At 37.0% G+C, this 20,433-nt stretch overlaps 1 protein-coding gene across 10 annotated transcripts; it reads right to left on the minus strand.

The window, feature by feature from the left end:
• Positions 1–409: 409 nt before the first annotated feature.
• On the minus strand, positions 410–19,896 carry LOC122043184 (DNA primase small subunit-like). 10 transcript variants are annotated; one of them, XM_042603678.1, is made up of 19 exons: positions 19,820–19,896; positions 17,990–18,035; positions 17,833–17,902; positions 7,717–7,847; positions 4,561–4,611; positions 4,310–4,485; positions 4,146–4,223; positions 3,933–4,044; positions 3,751–3,835; positions 3,607–3,658; positions 3,460–3,521; positions 3,263–3,378; positions 3,036–3,157; positions 2,218–2,286; positions 2,076–2,133; positions 1,867–1,940; positions 1,237–1,285; positions 1,006–1,082; positions 410–794 (listed from the first exon to the last, which is right to left on the minus strand). In XM_042603678.1, exons 4-19 carry the CDS (start codon positions 7,832–7,834, stop codon positions 744–746), a joined length of 1,350 nt encoding a protein of 449 aa, XP_042459612.1. In that variant the 5' UTR covers positions 7,835–7,847; positions 17,833–17,902; positions 17,990–18,035; positions 19,820–19,896; the 3' UTR covers positions 410–743. The 10 variants fall into 10 exon arrangements, with proteins under 10 accessions (XP_042459612.1, XP_042459618.1, XP_042459619.1 ...); XM_042603684.1 differs by having other exon boundaries at positions 7,717–7,850; XM_042603685.1 differs by having other exon boundaries at positions 17,833–17,912.
• Between the last annotated feature and the right edge of the window lie 537 nt (positions 19,897–20,433).

Consider the following 20,433-nt stretch of genomic DNA (forward strand, 5'->3'; position numbering starts at 1 on the left):
CATTAGACTCATCCGAGAAAACAAGATTCTAACATAAAAGATGGCTAATCATTAGACTCATCCGAGAAGACAATATTCTAACATAAAAGATGCACTTGAGACTTGATGTTCAAATGTCTATAATAATGAACTGATTGTTAGGTTGATATTCGTATTTAAAACAATAAATTGACAAAAGAATATTTAATGAAAACAACTAGGTTGAAATTATTTATTGATTAATTTTTAAAGAAACCTTAATAACCATTACTCAACACAGTATGAATCGCTAGTTCTATGATAGTATGAAAACAAATAACACACCCTAATTATAACAAGATCACATGTAGAACATACAAATCAGCAGCGCTATAATACTAGAAAAGGAAAAAAAAAAGATTGGAAACTGCAAGCTACTACAAAATCCAACTGAAAGGAGGAAAGATGAGTGATACTAATACAAGATTAAGTATAATAATTACTAGTGCTAATAACAAGATGGCAAACCCTATGCAACTGCAAAACCCGATTACACAAGCAAAAAAACAATGATCCAGTGACTGATACTAACATAAACATGTCAACCAAACTTCATGTGGATGATGCCACAGCAAGGATGGATATGTGCAAGCTACAAGATCAAAACAGAATCTTCAATGCCTCTACAGCAGTGATGAACACTGATACTTATGTTCCTCGGAAGCTTACTGCACCAGTGAAAAGTTTAGTTTCATGGCCTCTGCTACAATTTTTTTTGCACCCTTTCACCAATTCCTAGCATCTGTGGATTGTCTAACATTGGAATTTATCTCCTTCTGTAACATTATAACGGATCTTTTACAAAACTATTTGATGCATTGAACAAGTGTTTACAACCAATGAACAGCTATTATTAGGAGCTCTAATTTGGTAGGAGGCATTAATAAAATAATGGAAGCACACATCAAAATATTCAATTTTATGGACATCAATTTGAGCACATGAATCCTCCAGTTAATGACTGAAAACAGACATTAGAGAACTCACCTTACAAGATTTCAAAAGTGCTGAAAGAAATGATCTGAAAATTTCAATTGACTTGCGAAGTGAAGTTCTTTCCCAATCTGTTATATAAAAGAGAGGGAAAAAAAGAGGATTTAGACATAAATGCAATTACAATCACGCCTTGTGATTTTGTCAGGAATAGCAGCTTTCAAGCACAAAAAAGGCAATAGAGAAGTCATGAATAAATGCATTTGATTATTAGTAGACACGAACCTTCTTCAGACTCAGATCTCTTATTACTCATGTTAAGCTCTTCAATAAGCTGCAATGTCACAACAATTTAATATATTGTATTAGAGAATGAAAAACTCATTTTAAGAGCTATAAACCAAAACACATTCGCACATACAAAGGGTGGCAGATCATGCCAGCAGGACTACTCAATTTTTTATTATCTTTTTTACAAAAAAACATGAAAAAAATACAATAGTGGAAGGACCACCTCTGTGGAGATCAGCTGTACGAGAAAAAGTCAAGTGAAATTTTGAATAAGGTAAACTTGAGCGCCAACAGTGTGATCATGAGCCCTAAATGCAAGAGTTGATAGCAGCATTGGTATTTGATTAAAAGCTAAGTCAAATGTGGCTTGACTCCTCAGCATTTTTAGTTATGTAAGAATAATAAAAATCATGTTTGATTGTCCTACTGATATATTTAACTCTCTGGCTAAAGATAATCATAGACAAAACTAAAGTGGATGTGTTCATCATAGACAAAACTAAAAAGATGATGGCAGTATTTGCCGTCTTGTACAAAGATTATTAATTTTGCACAAAACCCCCATGAAATGCCATTGAATTCATTAGTCAAAAGAAATTGTATGCAAATGCATATAGAAGCTACCTGAGAAAGTGTTGGCACGGTGGTAGGATCAAAATCATCACAATCATTAGGATCAATAGGCACACATATACGCCCTATGAAAACACAAATATTAAACATACAACGTGCATGTAATGTCCACAATAAATACCACTGGTACAAAGAAAATAAAATTAGAAAAAGAATTAAAAAATGCCTCTGGAAGTATGGAAAAGAAGTTCCATCCAAACCTGTCTTAGGATGCACACAGAAGGGTGCTTTTAGCAGATGGTTCATGTGTTTTGATACCTGACAAGTGACAACCATAAATATATATTAAAAAAAGGCAAAGATAAATGTGAAACACAAAATATAGAGTTCGAACAAACATACCTCCATGTCAAGCCTAGGAAATGTGTATGTAAAAATAATCTCCTCCACACACCGTCGTAGCCCCTGAACCTGAAGCACATAGATGGATCACATCCAAACAGCTGAAGTTAATTTTGAGCCCTAAAAAGAAGTTACAAAGGCCTTATAATATTTTCTAGACAAATGGCATTCTTGGTGAACTAGGTTCCCTTTGGAAACAAGATATGAGAAGAATTAATAAACAGAAACTTACGGTACCTTGAACTTTATAAGAAAATACAATTTTTCCTAAATAGAATGGTGATAAGAAAAGAACAATCAACCATTGATTTATCTTCAAAGAATTGAAACTCACATACCCATATTCCTTCCATATGTATATATATATATATATATATATATATATATATGTGTGTGTGTGTGTGTGTGTGTGTGTGTGTGTGTATTTCTAAAGTTCCTTTTAAATACTCATCCGCCCTTAGTTTCACATGTAGATACTCATATAGGAAGCATTGGCTTCTGTCTGAAAGACTTCAGTCCACCCACTTGGGATTATTATTTAAACATGAATGACTCATTTGCCTATATATAGTCGGTGTTATATGAACCTTGAATTTTCTTCTCCTGTATTATCAACATGAGTTTAAAAAAGTGTCCCTTTTTTGTATTATTGTTTTCATATTTGACTTTTGAAAAGAACAAAAAAAAATGCATTAATAACCAAACTGACAGTTATTTGGTTGGTTTTGCCATAAACTTTATAATGCTAAATCGAAAGTTAAAATAGATCAAGTAACCAATTTATGATACACTTAACAAAAAATAAGGAAAACTTTGACCTTGTGCTTCCCAGATTGTAGCACATGCTTTAACTGTTCCCAACGAGAAACATTAACATCTTCCTTTGAAATGGAAGATCTTCTATTTCCTTGCCATTTGTCAAGAAGCTCAGAAGCAATAGCTGGGAAGAAAAACAATATCAGAACAAAAATAAATAAATACAGTTCATATATAATTGTGCAATATCCCGACTCCTAGACAAGGGGCATGCCCATTTGTTACTCACAATCATCAGGTATGATTTGGAGAATCTTCTGAAATCGGTCTTCAGACGCAAATAATTTCTGGCTAAGAAGCATCTTCTTTTCAAAAGAATCCTTCAAAACCTCTGTATAAGATCGTCTAAACAAAGAACATTCTCGCAAATAAATTTAAGAGGAACCAATCACAGACATAAATGTACAGTTATCCAAATCAACATACGCAAGAAAAGGATGAAGAACTGCTCCAGTTAAATTCACTTTCTTAGCATTATTTTCACCACCCTGAACCAGTGAATTATCATAAATACGGAATTGCATATTACAAAATAAATGCATACCATAAATGTAACATCATACAACAGATGACCTTATTAACATGGAAGTATTCAGCAATTGATGCTCGTTGCTCATCTCTAAGCCTTGAAAGTTTTGTTTGAAAAAAAAGTAATTAGCAACTAAATTGAATTTAAAGAAAATTTTTAACAGATGCATACAGTAAAATTTCCCTTACCTTCTTGCTCTTCCATCACAAACCCAACAATGGACACCACGGCGACCACTATATACCCATAGGATGTGATTGAAACCAAAATCCTCTGCAAAAATTTGGCATAAATCATCATAGAAGATTCAATAGCAAGATATTTAGCAGCTTGTGACTGACGAGCAATCTTGTGATCCAATAATTCAGACCTCTAAGACTCATGTCTAAAACCTTGATAGCAACATTCATTAAAGGCCAGCAATCCAAGCATACATCAGCTCCTGAGCAACAGTACCGGACATCATCATAATCTGACATGTCCTGTTGGGATAGGCAATCATGCACATTAGGTAGTTGATTTAGCAAAGCAGTATATGTACATAAAATAGAATATGCACATTGCCTGAATCTTATGGGCTTACAATGTCAAAAACAAGCTCCCTTTCAATTGGCGAAAATACATTATTCCCACCTTGTGCATATGCACGTCTTTTTGCAGGCTACAGAAAACAATATACAACAGTAAGTGAACTATAAATTACTAATATACCAAGCTTATATTTATTTCTAGGAGTTTGGTTTATACATCAACAGTATACACAGGTCCAATATCAATCTTAAAAGGACACTTCTTTCTAATTGAACTCTCCATCTCGACAACATTATTAAATGACAGGAATCGAAGATATATATCATTCTCCAAAGTAAATGAAAATTCTCTCCGGCCAAAGTAGGACTGATCACAAGCCGGATGTTTTCCATCTGCAAAGAGAACATGAAACATGTTTAGACAAGAATGAACTACCTGGATTTATGTTCATAATTAGGGTCACATACCATTTCCATAAGATAGCCATCTATATATATCAACACAAGGAAAAAGCTTTCCTGACACCAAATGAAAGATGCACGTTATCACTTGAATAAATGTATATGATGAAATTTATAAGGGAAATGAATCAAGTTTGTATAAAGAGTTAAGGCAGAATGTACAGCAATTGAGCGATAGGAAACAACTGTATTAGATACATTGAAAAAAACATTTTGTCCAGTTATCAAATTATAAGTGTTTAATATAATAACGAATCATAATGATTATATATGTTGAAAGAGTAAATGTATACCATGAAATTTATAAGGAAAATGAATCAAGTTTGTATAAAGAGTCAAGGCAGAATGTACACCAATTGAAGGATAGGAAACAACTGTATTAGATACATTGAAAAAACATTTTGTCCAGTTATCAAATTATAAGAGTTTAATATAACAATGAATCATAATAATTATATATGTTGAAAGAGAAATCTATAGAAACATAATTACACCCAAAAAAATGACAGTGCAAAACAAATATAAAATTTTGATTGTCAATGAAATCATACTATGTTATATCAACTGCATTAATTCACAACCAAGGTTGGGAGAAATTGAGGTCACAATATCAAGCCAATGCCACTTTCAAGTTTTCCTAAAATTTGTGTCACCACACAAATGTCGGTGGAACTGAAAAGATGGCAAGTTCTTTGAGTCACCCTACGACTAAATCCTTTGAAAACAAATAATATTATATCACATAAATTTTTTCACTTTGGCCACCTTAAATATCTAATATACTGATACTCACAATATGCATTCCTCTTTAGCAACACCCAACTCGCCTTGTCTCCACTGCCATCACACACAAAACCATGTTATCCATAAAGTGTTCTATGGGTATTGAATTTACTTCCATTCCAACTAAACAAAGAAATGAACACTTCAAAATAATTTTCTATTCTTATAAGTAAACAATATATTAGAATGGAAGCCTTGGCACAATGGTTAAGTTGCTTCCATGTGACCTTGTGATCATAAGTTTGAGTCTTGCAATGTAAGGTAAGACTACATACAATAGATCCGATGCGATCTGATCCTTCCCCAACTCTCCGCATTGGGAGAGTTTCGTACACTAGATTGCTCTTTATAAGGTAAACAATATATTAGAAATATTAACACTTCTCCAACCATATACTTTTCATATTTTTTATACCTTATGTTATACACACGAAGTGCAAGTATCTAGGCAACACAACTATGGAGCCAAATATCAAATACAATTGTTTCTAAGTGAGGACACACAAAAAAGGGTCCAAAATCAAGACTTGATTTCAGGAATACACAAATCTACTATACCACATAAATCTAAAATATAGCTGAAATTAATCTATTAGCTTAAATAACATGGCTTAAGTTAATATTTTTCTAGTAAAATATATTTCAAGTCATAAATTGTAAGATATTAAGATGTGTGAGCTATAATATCAAGAATATGATCAATAAATTACTTATCAATTAATTAGGTATTAATTAATCAATTAGGTATCAATTTATCAATTAACAGTATATTGAATATGTTACTAGCAATATATCCTAATTCTACTATAAACTTATCTCCATCCCTTGCATAGTGGCATTAGACCTTTTTCCTCTCCCTCTTGCCTAGGGCCACACCATTTTGATGCTAGCCTTCCCAAATGATGCAAGCTACAGGCAAAGCTTGGCAAGATGTGAGTTTCCTCCTATGCCTCTTCTTTCCCTTGTTAGATTTTTAACTCTTGTCTTGCCAACCAATTATCAACCTTCTCCATGCAATATAAGTAGCATGCAAAGCCCAAGGGGAGGCAGGCTTTCTCATCTGCTTCTTCTGCTTAGATGATTGCAGGCCTTTTAACTCATTTTTCTTATACTCGTATCATTGTCATGTGATGTCATGCACATATGGGTTCAGGAAGGAGAAAAGACAAATCAAAGTAAGGGATTCTACAACTTCTACCCAAACCACTTTCTCTCCTCACATGTGAAAAAAAAAGAACCTCAATGCTACAACTATGATGGAGAACTAAGGTGGCATTTGATTTAGGGATTTGGGAATGAGGAAATGGATTCATTCCCAAACCTTGTGTTTGACTAATAGGAATGGAATCAAGATTGTGAAATGAAACCCAAAAACTTAAGTATTGATAAAACTCACCTCTTCCCTTGGGTTTTGATAGGAATGGGAATGAAAATTAAATTGTGGACAAAAATATTCTTAAAATGCTTGTTCAATTTTTCTTTCATTTCACTTTCTCTCCCATTACATACTCTCTCCTCATTTTTTCATCACACTTTCTCTCTCTCCTCAATCTCTCCTACTATACTCTCTCTCCTCATTTTCTCTCATCACACTTTCCCTCTCTTCATTCTCTCCCATGACATTCTCCTCATTTTCTCTCATCACACTTTCCCTCTCTTCATTTTTTCCATCACACTTTCCCTCTCTTCATTTTTTCCATCACACTTTCTCTCTCAGCATACTTTCACTCTCATCATACTCTCTCTCTCCTCATTTTCTCTCATCACACTTTCCCTCTCTTCATTTTTTCCCATTACACTTTCTCTCTCAGCATACTTTTTCTCTCCTCAATCTCTCCTATCACGCTCTCTCTTCTCATTTTTCTATCACTACACTTTCTCTCTTTTCATTTTTTCCCATCAAACTTTCTCTCTTATCACGCTTTCTCTCTAATCATATTTTTCTCTTACATCTAATTTTTTCTCTTATTTTCCACTAAGCGCAAAAAAGAAAATTTAAATTTATTTCGATTGAAAATATTCAACTAACCAAACATCATTTTTAAGAATGATACTCAAGCTCATACCCATTCTCATTCCATAATACTATGATACTCATTCCCATTCCGATTTCTAGGAGTGAACCAAACACTACCTAAGATGCCACAGACATCTCTATTAAAGACTAACTTTAAAACCTGAAAAATTAAAACAAGCATGTTGCCACATAAAAAAATTACATTGAGGCAAAGAAAGAAAGAGAAAAAGACATTGAATAGCCTGAAATTTATTTCCATATAAACTTTTGTGCAGAATATGAAACCATAAGTATAAATACAAATAGAGCAAATAAGAGAGGTATCTTTCTAAGTTAGAAGGACAACAGTCGAGATAACTTACCATAATAGACTTTTAGATAGTCCTCAGAAAATCCATCTGGAACATTTTTTTGCAGCCGATCTGAATCATGCTGATCAATTTGCATCTTATCTTCTACCAAATTTTCATCTTTACTCATGGTAACAAGCAAGCTGCTGAGAGTAATATAGACAGTTAATAATTAAGCAATGCAACAAATTTTAAATACAACAAATGGAAAATGTTAAATATTTGCTTCAATGTATTGGGAGGCTCAATTGAAATAGTAAGTAGTAAAGTCATCATTCTCATTCTCCAATAATCAAGGACCATGAAGGCATGCTCTATATAGAAATATCCACTATCAAGTTCTTACATGACTGAAAGCGTTTGTGAACATGAGTACAAAAATATCACTCAAACTACATGAGTACAATATGAAAAAAAACAAATAAACTGAGGAAATCTTTGAATTGGTAAACGGACACAATGTCCTTAGGGCAATCCTCCCCGCAAAATCCAATTCCAAACACACTAGAGATCTAAACACCCTCTTCTCCAGGCCTTAAAGTGGCAAGAGAAAGGAAGTCAAGTAGAAAATTTTTGGTAAGGAAAGTAACATAATACTGCAATACATATGATGAATGATAACTGCAATGGCATCTGACTAGCTGACTAGTAACTAATAATACTACAATAAAATGAGCAAGGTTGAACTCATTCATAAGTGGTGTCCATGCACTCTCTTATACTGTAATAATGAGTAGCACAACGTGCATACTCCACATGAGTGTGACTACAAACAGTATCTCGAGTCCTCCCTCACCAAACAATGAATGCATGATTCAGGAGAGAAAAATATTAAAACCAGCATACCAAAGTGCACCGGCACCAAAGGAAAAAAATAAATAAAGAAAGAAAACGAACCAGTACAGATGAAAAAGAAATTATACAAAAAAAAAAAAAAGAAGAAGAAGAGAGGAGAGGAAGAGGTTACTGGTACGATCACGCTGGCTGCTACGGGCGACGAGTGGTCTCTGGTCACGGGTTATGGTCGGCGTGTAAGTTTTGTGGCCCACGTGCCACAATATAGTTAGATATTAATTATATTGTTTAATATCTAATTTATGGTTTAAATATATCATGTCTATATGATAAGGCTTCTCCATTAAAAAGGTCTCTATTTGAAAAGGTGCCTATACACACGTTGATAGAACGTGTAGTTATCTAAAGATCAGTTATTAGAAACGGTCCTCTCTCTCCATATAAGGGAAAAACACAGAGATCATTATCTATCGCAAAAAGAAAACTCTGTGAATCAAGATAAAGGAAAGAGAGAGAAATCGCTTCTATTTGTTCTTCTACTCTTCTACGAATAGAAATCTATGACTACTCAAGGTTAGTAATTCAATTTTATCAGATTTAAATAGGAGTGTGATTATCATGAAGTTTCAAGATCCATGATTAAATCCATCAAGTTTTGTTATGAATTTTAATAAGAGTTTACATGTGGTATCAGAGCATGGTTTAAGAACTCATGATTTTCCATTCTTTGTGTTATAATTCATGAACCCTAAATTTCAATTAAGTATACGTTCTGTTGCCATAACTTTTTTTGTCTTCATATTTATATATGTCGTATATATGTATTGACCAAAGTTGCTCACAATTTCTGTTAACTCAAGTAGTAGTAATGGTGCATGATGATGTTCGTTCTGTACAACTATTATATTCTAAATTGTGACTTTATGAAACTGATGATGATGACATAATATATTCTGTTGCTATATAATTTGAATTTATTTTATGTTGGTTTGTTAATCATATATATTCAAACTTTAATTACCTGTAAGTACGTGATGCTTGGAAATGACTTATAGTCATAGGTAATTGAAAATTCATAACTACAAGACATTTAAAGGTCACCCAAAGGTGGATCATTCTGCTCTTATAGTTTATGAATATAAAATGTGGTAATTAACATATTATGTTTGATTTTTGTATGTCTTCTTAAATATTTTGATTATCAAATTATAGTGAACCATTAAGCATCATGATGTTTATATACTGTTGGATCATCCAAAGGTGACCATCAGTACACATTAATATTTATTAGTGCTGTTGGATCATCCAAAGGTGAACATCAGTACACATTAACATTTATTAGTGTTGTTGGATCATCCAAAGGTGAACATCAGTACACATTAACATTTATTAGTGCTGAATCTGTAATTAACAAGTGATTATTATATTATTCTTGCAGTACCTATTCCTGTTTCACTTCAATCGCATGCTTCGTCTATTTCAATGTTTAATGGTCTCAACTTCTCTGATTGGTGTGAACAAATTCAATTTCACCTTGGTGTTATGGGTCTTGATTTGTCACTTCGAGTTGAGAAACCTGCTGCTATTACTGATACTAGCAGCGATGATGAAAAGAACATTAATGATGCTTGGGAAAAATCGAATAGACTAAGCCTAATGTTTATGCGAATGAGTGTGGCAAACAATATTAAGTCTGCTCTTCCTCATACTGAAAGTGCTAAGGAATTTATGAAATTTGTGGGAGAGCGTTCCCAGACTACTGATAAGTCTCTTGCTGGGACTTTAATGGCTACTTTAACCACCATGAAGTTTGATGGTTCTCGTAGCATGCATGAGCATGTTATTGAAATGACGAACATTGCAGCAAGACTTAAATCCTTGGGGATGAATGTCGATGAGAATTTCCTTGTTCAATTTGTCATCAACTCATTACCGACGGAATATGGTCCATTCCAAATGAACTATAATACCATGAAAGACAAATGGAATGTGAATGAACTTCACAGTATATTAGTTCAGGAGGAAATAAGACTGAAGAATCAAGGAACTCATTCTATTCATCTCGTAACCAACCAAGGAGCTGGAAGGAAAGCTGGAAGAAAGAATGTAAAGGGCAAACAAAGGCTACATAAAGTGAATGAGTTATCTGCCCGAGTCAAAGAAAAGGAACACAACAATCTTAAGTGTCGTTTTTGTGGAAAACAAGGGCACTTTCAGAAAGATTGCCTGAAACGTACGGCATGGTTCGAAAAGAAAGGTGCGTCTCATACCTTCGTATGTTTTGAATCAAATTTAGTTGAAGTTCCTAATAACACATGGTGACTTGATTCTGGCTGTACCACTCATATTTCAAATTTGATGCAGGGATTCCTTACGACCCGAATCACAAAACCAAATGAAAAATATGTCTATATGGGAAATCGAGTCAAAGCTCCAGTTGAAGCCATTGGAACTTACCATTTAATTCTAGATACTGGACATCATTTATATTTGTTTGAAACTCTTTATGTACCTTCTGTTTCTCGTAATTTAGTTTCCTTATCAAGACTAGATTCTGTTGGATATTGTTTTAAATTTGGAAATGGTTGTTTCAGTTTGTTCAAACAAAATCTTCTCATTGGTTCTGGTATTATTAATGATGGTTTATATAGATTTAGGCTTGATAACCTTTTTGCTGAGACTCTTTTAACCTTGCATCATAATGTTGGAACTAAACGTGGTTTAGTAAATGAAAGGTCTGCTAACTTGTGGCATAAACGTTTGGGGCATATCTCCAAAGAAAGATTAGAAAGATTGATAAAGAATGAAATCCTACCATAATTGGATTTTACAGATCTCAACATTTGTGTGGATTGTATTAAAGGAAAACAAACAAAACACACAAAGAAAGGAGCCACAAGAAGCACACAACTCCTTGAGATAATACACGCCGATATTTGTGGACCTTTTGATATTTTATCTATAGGAAAGGATAAATATTTCATTACCTTCATTGATGACTTTTCACGTTATGGTTATGTCTATCTAATACATGAAAAATCTCAGTCAGTAAATGCCTTAGAGGTATTTGTCAATGAGGTTGAAAGACAATTAGATAGAAAAGTGAAAATTATTCGATCTGATAGAGGTGGTGAATATTATGGAAGATATGATGATTCAAGACAATGCCCAGGACCGTTTGCTAAATTCCTTGAGAAACGTGGCATTTGTGCTCAGTACACTATGCCAGGTACACCACAACAAAATGGTGTAGCGGAAAGATGTAATCGTACTCTATTAGATATGGTTAGGAGTATGATGAGTAACTCATCATTACCAATATCTTTGTGGATGTATGCACTAAAAACGGCTGCATATTTATTGAATAGGGTTCCTAGTAAAGCAGTTCCTAAAACTCCTTTTGAACTATGGACTGGTAGGAAACCTAGTTTAAGGCACCTGCATGTTTGGGGTTGCCCGGCAGAAATAAGAGTTTACAATCCACATGAAAAGAAACTAGATTCAAGAACAATCAGCGGTTTCTTCATTGGTTATCCAGAAAAATCTAAAGGGTATCAATTTTACTGTCCTAACCATAGTACAAGAATTGTTGAAGCTGGAAATGCTAGGTTTATTGAAAATGGTGACATTAGTGGGAGTAAAGAGCCACGTAAAGTGGATATTGAAGAATTAAGGATGGAATTTCCTTTACCTAGAACCTTTTCTCATATTGTTGTTCCTACAATTGTTGAACCATTAAACAACTCACAAGAACAACATATAAATGACCAAACTCCTATAAATGAACATATCATCAATGAACCTAATATGGAAGATACAGATTTAAATAGGAGTGTGATTATCATGAAGTTTCAAGATCCATGATTAAATCCATCAAGTTTTGTTATGAATTTTAATAAGAGTTTACATGTGGTATCAGAGCTTTCTTTTTGCGATAGATAATGATCTCTGTGTTTTTCCCTTATATGGAGAGAGAGGACCGTTTCTAATAACTGATCTTTAGATAACTACACGTTCTATCAACGTGTGTATAGGCACCTTTTCAAATAGAGACCTTTTCAAATGGAGAAGCCTTATCATATAGACATGATATATTTAAACCATAAATTAGATATTAAACAATATAATTAATATCTAACTATATTGTGGCACGTGGGCCACAAAACTTACATTCTCCCACTTGGCCCATGTGAAGAAAACTATGGTTTAAACAATAGCTTAATGATCAGAGCATAAAGATAAACGTATCCAATCATTGGTCACATCACAGTCATAGTTATGTATGTACACTAATATGAGTCATGGCGGTTCTACATCATCAATTCGACATAGTTCCTTCCATGTACCACAATATTATTGTTCTACTTAATATAACTCATAAACGAAAAACAATGATGATTCACATTAGTGTCTGTGTTTAGTCAACTTCATGTATATACTTATAACAAGCATCATGTTATTTGATATCAGAAACAATACATTAATGAGTTCACATTAAAATGTCAAATATAAAATATTCATTTACATTCTTTTAATAATGTTCATTCGTTCGACATGTTGAATAAATGTCTTTGGGGGCAACCCTTTTGTCAATGGATCTGTAATCATGAGATTTGTACTAATATGCTCAATTAACATCTTTTGTTTCCGAACTTCTTCTTTAACAGCAAGATACTTTAATTCCATGTGTTTTGCACCTTTAGAATACTTGTCGTTTCTTGAAAAGAAGACTGCTGCTGAATTATCACAATAAATTTTCAACGGCTTGGCAATACTGTCGACTATTCCAAGTCCTGAAATAAAGTTTCGCAGCCAATTTCCTTGAATTGTGGCTTCAAAACATGCCACAAATTCAGCTTTCATAGTGGATGTAGCAATTATAGACTGTTTTGCACTTTTCCACGAGATTGCTCCTCCAGCTAAAAGGAATAAATAGCCAGATGTGGACTTTCTTGTATCAATGCATCCAGCGAAATCTGAATCTGAATATCCAATCACTTCTAGATGATTCGATTTCTGATAAGTAAGCATATGATCTTTGGTTCCTTGCAAGTACCTTAGTACTTTCTTTGCTGCTTTCCAATGTTCTAATCCTGGATTACTCTGATATCGACCAAGCATTCCAACAGCAAAACTAATGTCTGGCCTTGTGCAAGTTTGTGCATACATCAAGCTCCCAACAATTGATGCATAAGGAATATCATTCATTTGTTTGCGTTCCAATTCATTCTTTGGACATTGCATAAGACGAAATTTATCACCTTTCTAAATTGGAACTATACTTGATGAGCATTTTTCCATCTTAAATCTCTCAAGAACTTTGTTAATGTATGTTTTCTGAGACAACCCCAGCATTTCTTGTGATCTATCCCGAAATATTTCTATTCCAGTCACATAGGTTGCTTCACCCATATCTTTCATTTCAAAATTATTGAAAAGAAATTTCTTAGTTTCATATAATAAACCAAGATTATTTGTTGCAAGCAAGATATCATCAACATACAGAATTAGAAAAATGAACTTGCTCCCACTGACTTTTAGATATATACACTGATCAACAGTACTTTCCTTAAATCCAAAAGAAGTGATGGTATCATTGAACTTAAAATACTATTGGCGAGAAGCTTGTTTAAGTCCGTATATTGACTTCTTCAGTTTACACACCATGTGTTCTTTTCCTTCTATGGAAGAACCTTCAGGTTGATCCATATATATTTCTTCTTCTAAATTCCCATTCAGAAAAGCAGTTTTCACATCCATTTGGTGAAGCTCTAAGTTATAATGAGCCACCAAGGCCATTATAATTCTAAAGGAATCCTTCTTAGAGACAGGTGAAAATGTCTCTTTGTAATCAATGCCATTTTTTTGAGTAAATCCTTTGGCAACAAGTCTGGCCTTGTACCTTTCGATATTTCCATTAGAGTCATATTTGGTCTTAAAGACCCATTTACATCCAACCTTTTTACGACCTTTTGGTAATTCAACAAGATCCCAAACTTCATTATGAGCCATTGATTCCAATTCTTCTTTCATGGATTAGTGCCTTTTATGGCTTGTGAAAAAGAAACCGGATCTTCATGGATTCCTATATCGAATTCATGTTCTTGAAGATAAACCACATAATCATTAGAAATAGCAGGCCTCCTTTGTCTTTCAGACCTTCTTAACACTATTTCATGTGTTTCATCCATATTAGGTTCATTGATGATATGTTCATTTATAGGAGTTTGGTCATTTATATGTTGTTCTTGTGAGTTGTTTAATGGTTCAACAATTGTAGGAACAACAATATGAGAAAAGGTTCTAGGTAAAGGAAATTCCATCCTTAATTCTTCAATATCCACTTTACGTGGCTCTTTACTCTCACTAATGTCACCATTTTCAATAAACCTAACATTTCCAGCTTTCCGGGATAAAAACGGGGCTCCGGGAAAGCTGTTTAGGCTACCCTGTTGTAATGAGGAAAAGATTTATTTTCTTTTCCTTTTTCTTTTCTTCTTCTCTTATTCTTTCCCCGCGAGCCGTGCGTGCCCTATTTCCCCGACCCCGAGCGGTTCCCCTTTCTTCCTCTCTTCTCACTCGGCGACATCTTCTTCTCATTTCTTCGTTCCTCTTCTCGGCCCCGTTTACTTCCTCTCCTCTCTGCGCCTTCTCCACCCGACAGCACCGCCGGGTGCTCTTTCTCCTCGCCGCGTGGTAGCCGGAAATACAGTAGGAGTGGATACTGTCGGTGCAGCTGAGGTAGGTACCTCTAAGGGAGCCATCAGGGTCTGAGAGCCCGAAGCGCCCGCAGCCTGCTGAGTCTGTCCCTGGCTGACATGCTCATCAACAGAAGGCATCTCTGGCGTATCCAGAGATCCCGCGGTCCTCGTACGTGGTCGTCCAGCACCACGTCTCGCAGCAATACGCGTAGATCGCCTCATATCTGTTAAATTATATTACAGATATTACTACTAGTATAACCAATTTCCAAAATAACATCATACCGAATGGCTGTCTGGAGATGTTCCGTCGCTGTCCAGTCCCCAAATTGACCCCGGAATTCCGTACACGAAAATCACCGGAAATCCATAATAAAATCCGAAACGGAAGTCCAAACATATACGTAATAGAAAATTCGTGCAACCAAAATAACTACCCAGTTTGACTCGCAAACTAGGGCTAGCACAATATATCCAGAATACTAAAAGCATGTATCAAACCCTGCTCTGATACCAATAAATTGATATCAGATAAATCTCGAAAATCCAACACACGGAAACCAAACAAGTATCGCCAAACTTTGGCGCTCTGATACCAAATAAATTAGTATCAAGTTATCCCAAATATCCAAAATACGAAAACAACGATCGTAAAACTTAAGCTCTGATACCAAATAAATTGTCACGCCCCGGAGGAGTCCCTGTCCGAAGAAATTTCGACAGTACCTCCACTGTACGGCGGACAATCTGAAACTTTCTACAATCACTATATACCTCAGCCACATGCGGCTGGAATAATAACATGTAAATAAATCATCACCGCGCAGTTTATATAAATATAAGCAAACCAAAGCAGTAATACCATGACTCAAAATCAACTCTACTCAACTACACTCATAAAGCTCAAATCCGATGAACTCACCTCTTCTGCCGTCCAGGCAGGTATGTAGTAGAACAAATCCAAATCATACCAAAAATCCATCAAACGATAAGAATCCATACAATATCCATAAGTAAAACAATACAAGACTAAAAACAAAGTCTGATAGAGAAACTAAGATAAAATAACAACTCAAGACCAGCAGAGGACTAGCACTACGTGCTGATGGGGACTAGCGACTGGAACTGCTCCGGACAGCCTCAACCTAAAAATATAACAACAATAGAGGCGGGGTGAGTCCAACACTCAGCATGTACAACTGATATGCAAAATAAAGTAAATAACAGACAACACTAATCATGCGTACAGTCTCCTGAATACGAGAAAGATAAATGCAACTAAAACAAAAATAGGAGAAAACTGTACTAACCAGGATCAAGGTAAAAAGATAACTAGGTCGTCAGACCGAGAGTGTCATAACCCTGTATGCATGTCAATCATATGCATCCAAATAAATGCAGCAAGTAAATGCAGCAAACACAAACAATAAATGCATCATGCATATGATGCCAATGACATGGTCACCCCTGACACCAGTTAGTCATCTCACACACAATGGTGAGTCCGAGTGAGTAGGGCTGTGACAACCGTGCACTCTAACATCACTGCCCCTGATGAGTGACCAAGTGGACGGGATGCTGTCGGAGTACACACATACTCCTACCCCGAAATAATAAATGGGGGAGCGCAATGCTCTCATCTCCCGGTACACGATGACGGGGAGGACTCTCTGCCGACTACCACGCTGAGTCACACTACCCATGAGCGGACCAACGGAGCCAAACAAAGTCCAACTGTCTGCCGGCTACAACGCTGCTACACTAAACCAACGGAGCCAAACAGAGCGGAACTGTCTGCCGGCTACCACGCTGAGTCACCAAACCAACGAAGCCAAACAGCAGAACTGCCACACACCTGTCTGATATACCACTAACCCATGAGTGGTGGTGTGTACAGATACATGTAACTGGCGATGTGCTCACAATAATGGAGCAGACAATCGCACAGCATGCAATCATGCAAGATGATGCATGACACTAAACATGGCAATATCACGAATAGCATAGCATGCTCTATACATAAGTATAAGATGTGTACTACAAGATAACGAATCAAATAGAAGGTACACAAACAGATAGGGTATCAAATAAACCCTAGATTCTGAACATAATATATCATATGGTTGGGTCACTACCTAAAGCATGTATGATCAGGTAAATAATAACATGCAGTGCATAATAAGTAAACAAGCAAACATGTAACAGATCATGTAGTGACCAACCGAAACAAATGGAAAACACAATCATGCTATATGTTAAACACATTATTATGCATATCAAAAGACATAAGTCAAAGTACCCGCCTCCAATAGAAAAAGTCCAATCGGTCCAAATCCGACATCGAGATACTCGTCTCGCGTCAAAGTCCTATGTATTAAACATAAGGTCTAGTCTAACTAATTCTATCATACCAAAATTAGCCAAATTAAATTCTAATCCAATTTTAAGAAGTTATAAATTGGATCCAACTAATCCACCCAACACAATTAACAAACCTTAATTAAATAAAAATCAATTGGTCAACTAGGGTTAGTTCCTTAACCCTAATCATTTCTTATCGCCCCAATAACCCTATCCTTTTTATAGCTAGAATTAAATCTAGTTCGTATTCAAAATTACCTCCTCCACTTACCTAATTCTGAAGCCTCAACCGGTAACGTTGCTGCCGGAACAGAGGTAGTTGCTGGAACCCAAGCAATAACCTGCGGTTCACTGTCTATATCAAAATAGAACTTAAGAAATCATCACACTAATGATAACATAATTCTAGATCAATCTGTGCACCTCACCTTCAATCACAGCGCCTGGAAATCAGGTACTCCACAGCACAAAATCCTGGTAGAACAAACCCTCAGTGCTGGAATCAAAGGAATCAAAAAGAAGATCAAGACTAGGGCTCGGCAGAACCTGGTGGCCGGTGAAGGTGGGTCGGCGTCGGCAGAGAGGCTCAGTAGTGGTGAATCAGCAGAGGCGATACCTAGGGCACGCGGTGGCCGGCGCTAGTGCTGTGCCCGCACGTTGCCGGCGCTTGGACAGGGAGGAGGAAGGAGTGTCGGCACTGGAAAGGCGGCCGGCTGTCGACTGTGGTGGCGGCGGCGCGTCGCTTGGCGAGGAAAAAGAGCACCCGGCGGTGCTGTCGGTTGGAGAAGGCGCAGAGAGGAGAGGAAGTAAACGGGGCCGAGAAGAGGAACGAAGAAATGAGAAGAAGATGTCGCCGAGTGAGAAGAGAGGAAGAAAGGGAACCGCTCGGGGTCGGGGAAATAGGGCACGCACGGCTCGCGGGGAAAGAATAAGAGAAGAAGAACAGTACAAGGAAAGGAAAATAAATCTTTTCCTCATTAAAATAGGGTAGCTTAAACAGATTTTCCTGGAGTCTCGTTTTTATCCCCATGAACTTGTCCATACGGTCTCCGAAAAATTCCCTAAAAATTTCTAAAAATTCCAAAAAATTCCCTTATTAATATTCGCCCATTTTCGGTATTTTACATTCTCCCCCACTAATAAAAATTTGACCCCCAAATTTCGTTATCTACCATCAGCAAGTACTAACAATAGACAGGAAGTATAAATGTTGAACGGTAAACTGAATCACATACCTCAAGTAAAAAGATGGGGATAACGAGTTCGGATCGTATCCTCAAGCTCCCAAGTAGCCTCTTCGTCTGAATGATGTTGTCATCCGACCTTAACCAGCCGGATAGTCTTGTTCCGCAACTGACGCTCTTTCTGGTCCAGAATCCGTACCGGAACCTCCTCATATGTAATGTCAGGTTGAACTGGAACTGGAATATCTGCCAGCACATGTGTTGGGTCGGGCACGTATCTCCGCAGCATAGATACGTGGAATACATCGTGGACGTCTGCCAGGGACGGTGGTAGTGCTAACCGGTAAGCTACCGCTCCGATCCTCTCCAAGATCTCGAAAGGGCCAATATACCGCGAAGCTAGCTTACCTCTGAGGCCAAATCTCTTCACCCCTTTCGTGGGTGAAACTCGCAGAAATACATGGTCGCCAACAGAGAACTCTAGTGGTCTGCGTCTCCGATCAGCATAACTCTTCTGGCGGTTCTGCGCCTCTGACATCCTCCGTCTGATAGTACGGACCAACTCTGCATCCTGCTGAACTCTATGAGATCCCAACAACTGGGCCTCTCCAACCTCATCCCAGAGGACGGGTGTCCGACAAGGTCTACCATACAACGCCTCAAACGGTGCCATCTAGATAGCCGAATGAAAACTGTTGTTGTAAGCAAACTCTACTAACGGCAGATGGTCCTCCCAACTGCCTCCAAAATCCATAACACATGACCTCAGCAGGTCCTCTAAAATCTGAATGGTCCACTCTGACTGTCAATCTGTCTGTGGATGAAAGGCTGTACTGAACCGGAGCTGTGTGCCCAAGGCCTGCTGCAGACTCTGCCAGAAACGTAACGTAAACCATGGATCTCTATCCGAAATGATACTCAACGGAACACCATGTAATCTGATGATCTCTCCTGCCGGAGAGGATTAGCGCCCGGAAATCAAGTACTCCATAGCACAAAATCCTGGTAGAACAAACCCTCAGTACTGGAATCAAAGGAATCAAGAAGAAGATCAATACTAGGGCTCGGCAGAACCTGGTGGCCGGTGAAGGTGGGTCGGCGTCGGCAGAGAGGCTCAGTAGTGGTGAATCAGCAGAGGCGATACCTAGGGCACGCGGTGGCCGGCGCTAGGGCTGTGCCCGCACGTTGCCGGCGCTTGGACAGGGAGGAGGAAGGAGTGTCCACACTGGAAAGGCGGTCGGCTGTCGACTGTGGTGGTGGCGGCACGTCGCTCGGCGAGGAGAAAGAGCACCCGACGGTGCTATCGGGTGGAGAAGGCACAGAGAGGAGAGGAAGTAAATGGGGCCAAGAAGAGGAACGAAGAAATGAGAAGAAGATGTCGTCGAGTGAGAAGAGAGGAAGAAAGGGGAACCGCTCGGGGTCGGGGAAATAGGGCACGCACGCCTCGTGGGGAAAGAATAAGAGAAGAAGAAAAGAAAAAAGAAAAGAAAATAAATCTTTTTCTCATTAAAACAGGGTAGCCTAAACAGGCTTTCCCGGAGCCCCGCTTTTATCCCCGTGAACTCGTTCATACGGTCTCCGAAAAATTCCCGAAAAATTTCTAAAAATTCTAAAAAATTCCCTTATTTTAATAAGGGAATTTTGATGATGTAGAACTGCCATGACTCGTATTAGTGTACATACATAAT

This window comes from Zingiber officinale, chromosome 2A (genome assembly GCF_018446385.1).
Source record: "Zingiber officinale cultivar Zhangliang chromosome 2A, Zo_v1.1, whole genome shotgun sequence".
NCBI lineage: Eukaryota > Viridiplantae > Streptophyta > Magnoliopsida > Zingiberales > Zingiberaceae > Zingiber > Zingiber officinale.

Excerpts from the sequence above, each read along its gene's own strand:
- LOC122043184 (XM_042603678.1), bottom strand. The coding sequence starts at position 7,834 with ATGAGTAAAGATGAAAATTTGGTAGAAGATAAGATGCAAATTGATCAG. Across the intron at positions 3,836-3,932 it reads TTTAGACATGAGTCTTAGAG|AGGATTTTGGTTTCAATCAC; the intron begins GTCTGAATTATT and ends AAATTTTTGCAG. Across the intron at positions 2,287-3,035 it reads TACAATCTGGGAAGCACAAG|GTTCAGGGGCTACGACGGTG; the intron begins GTCAAAGTTTTC and ends TATGTGCTTCAG.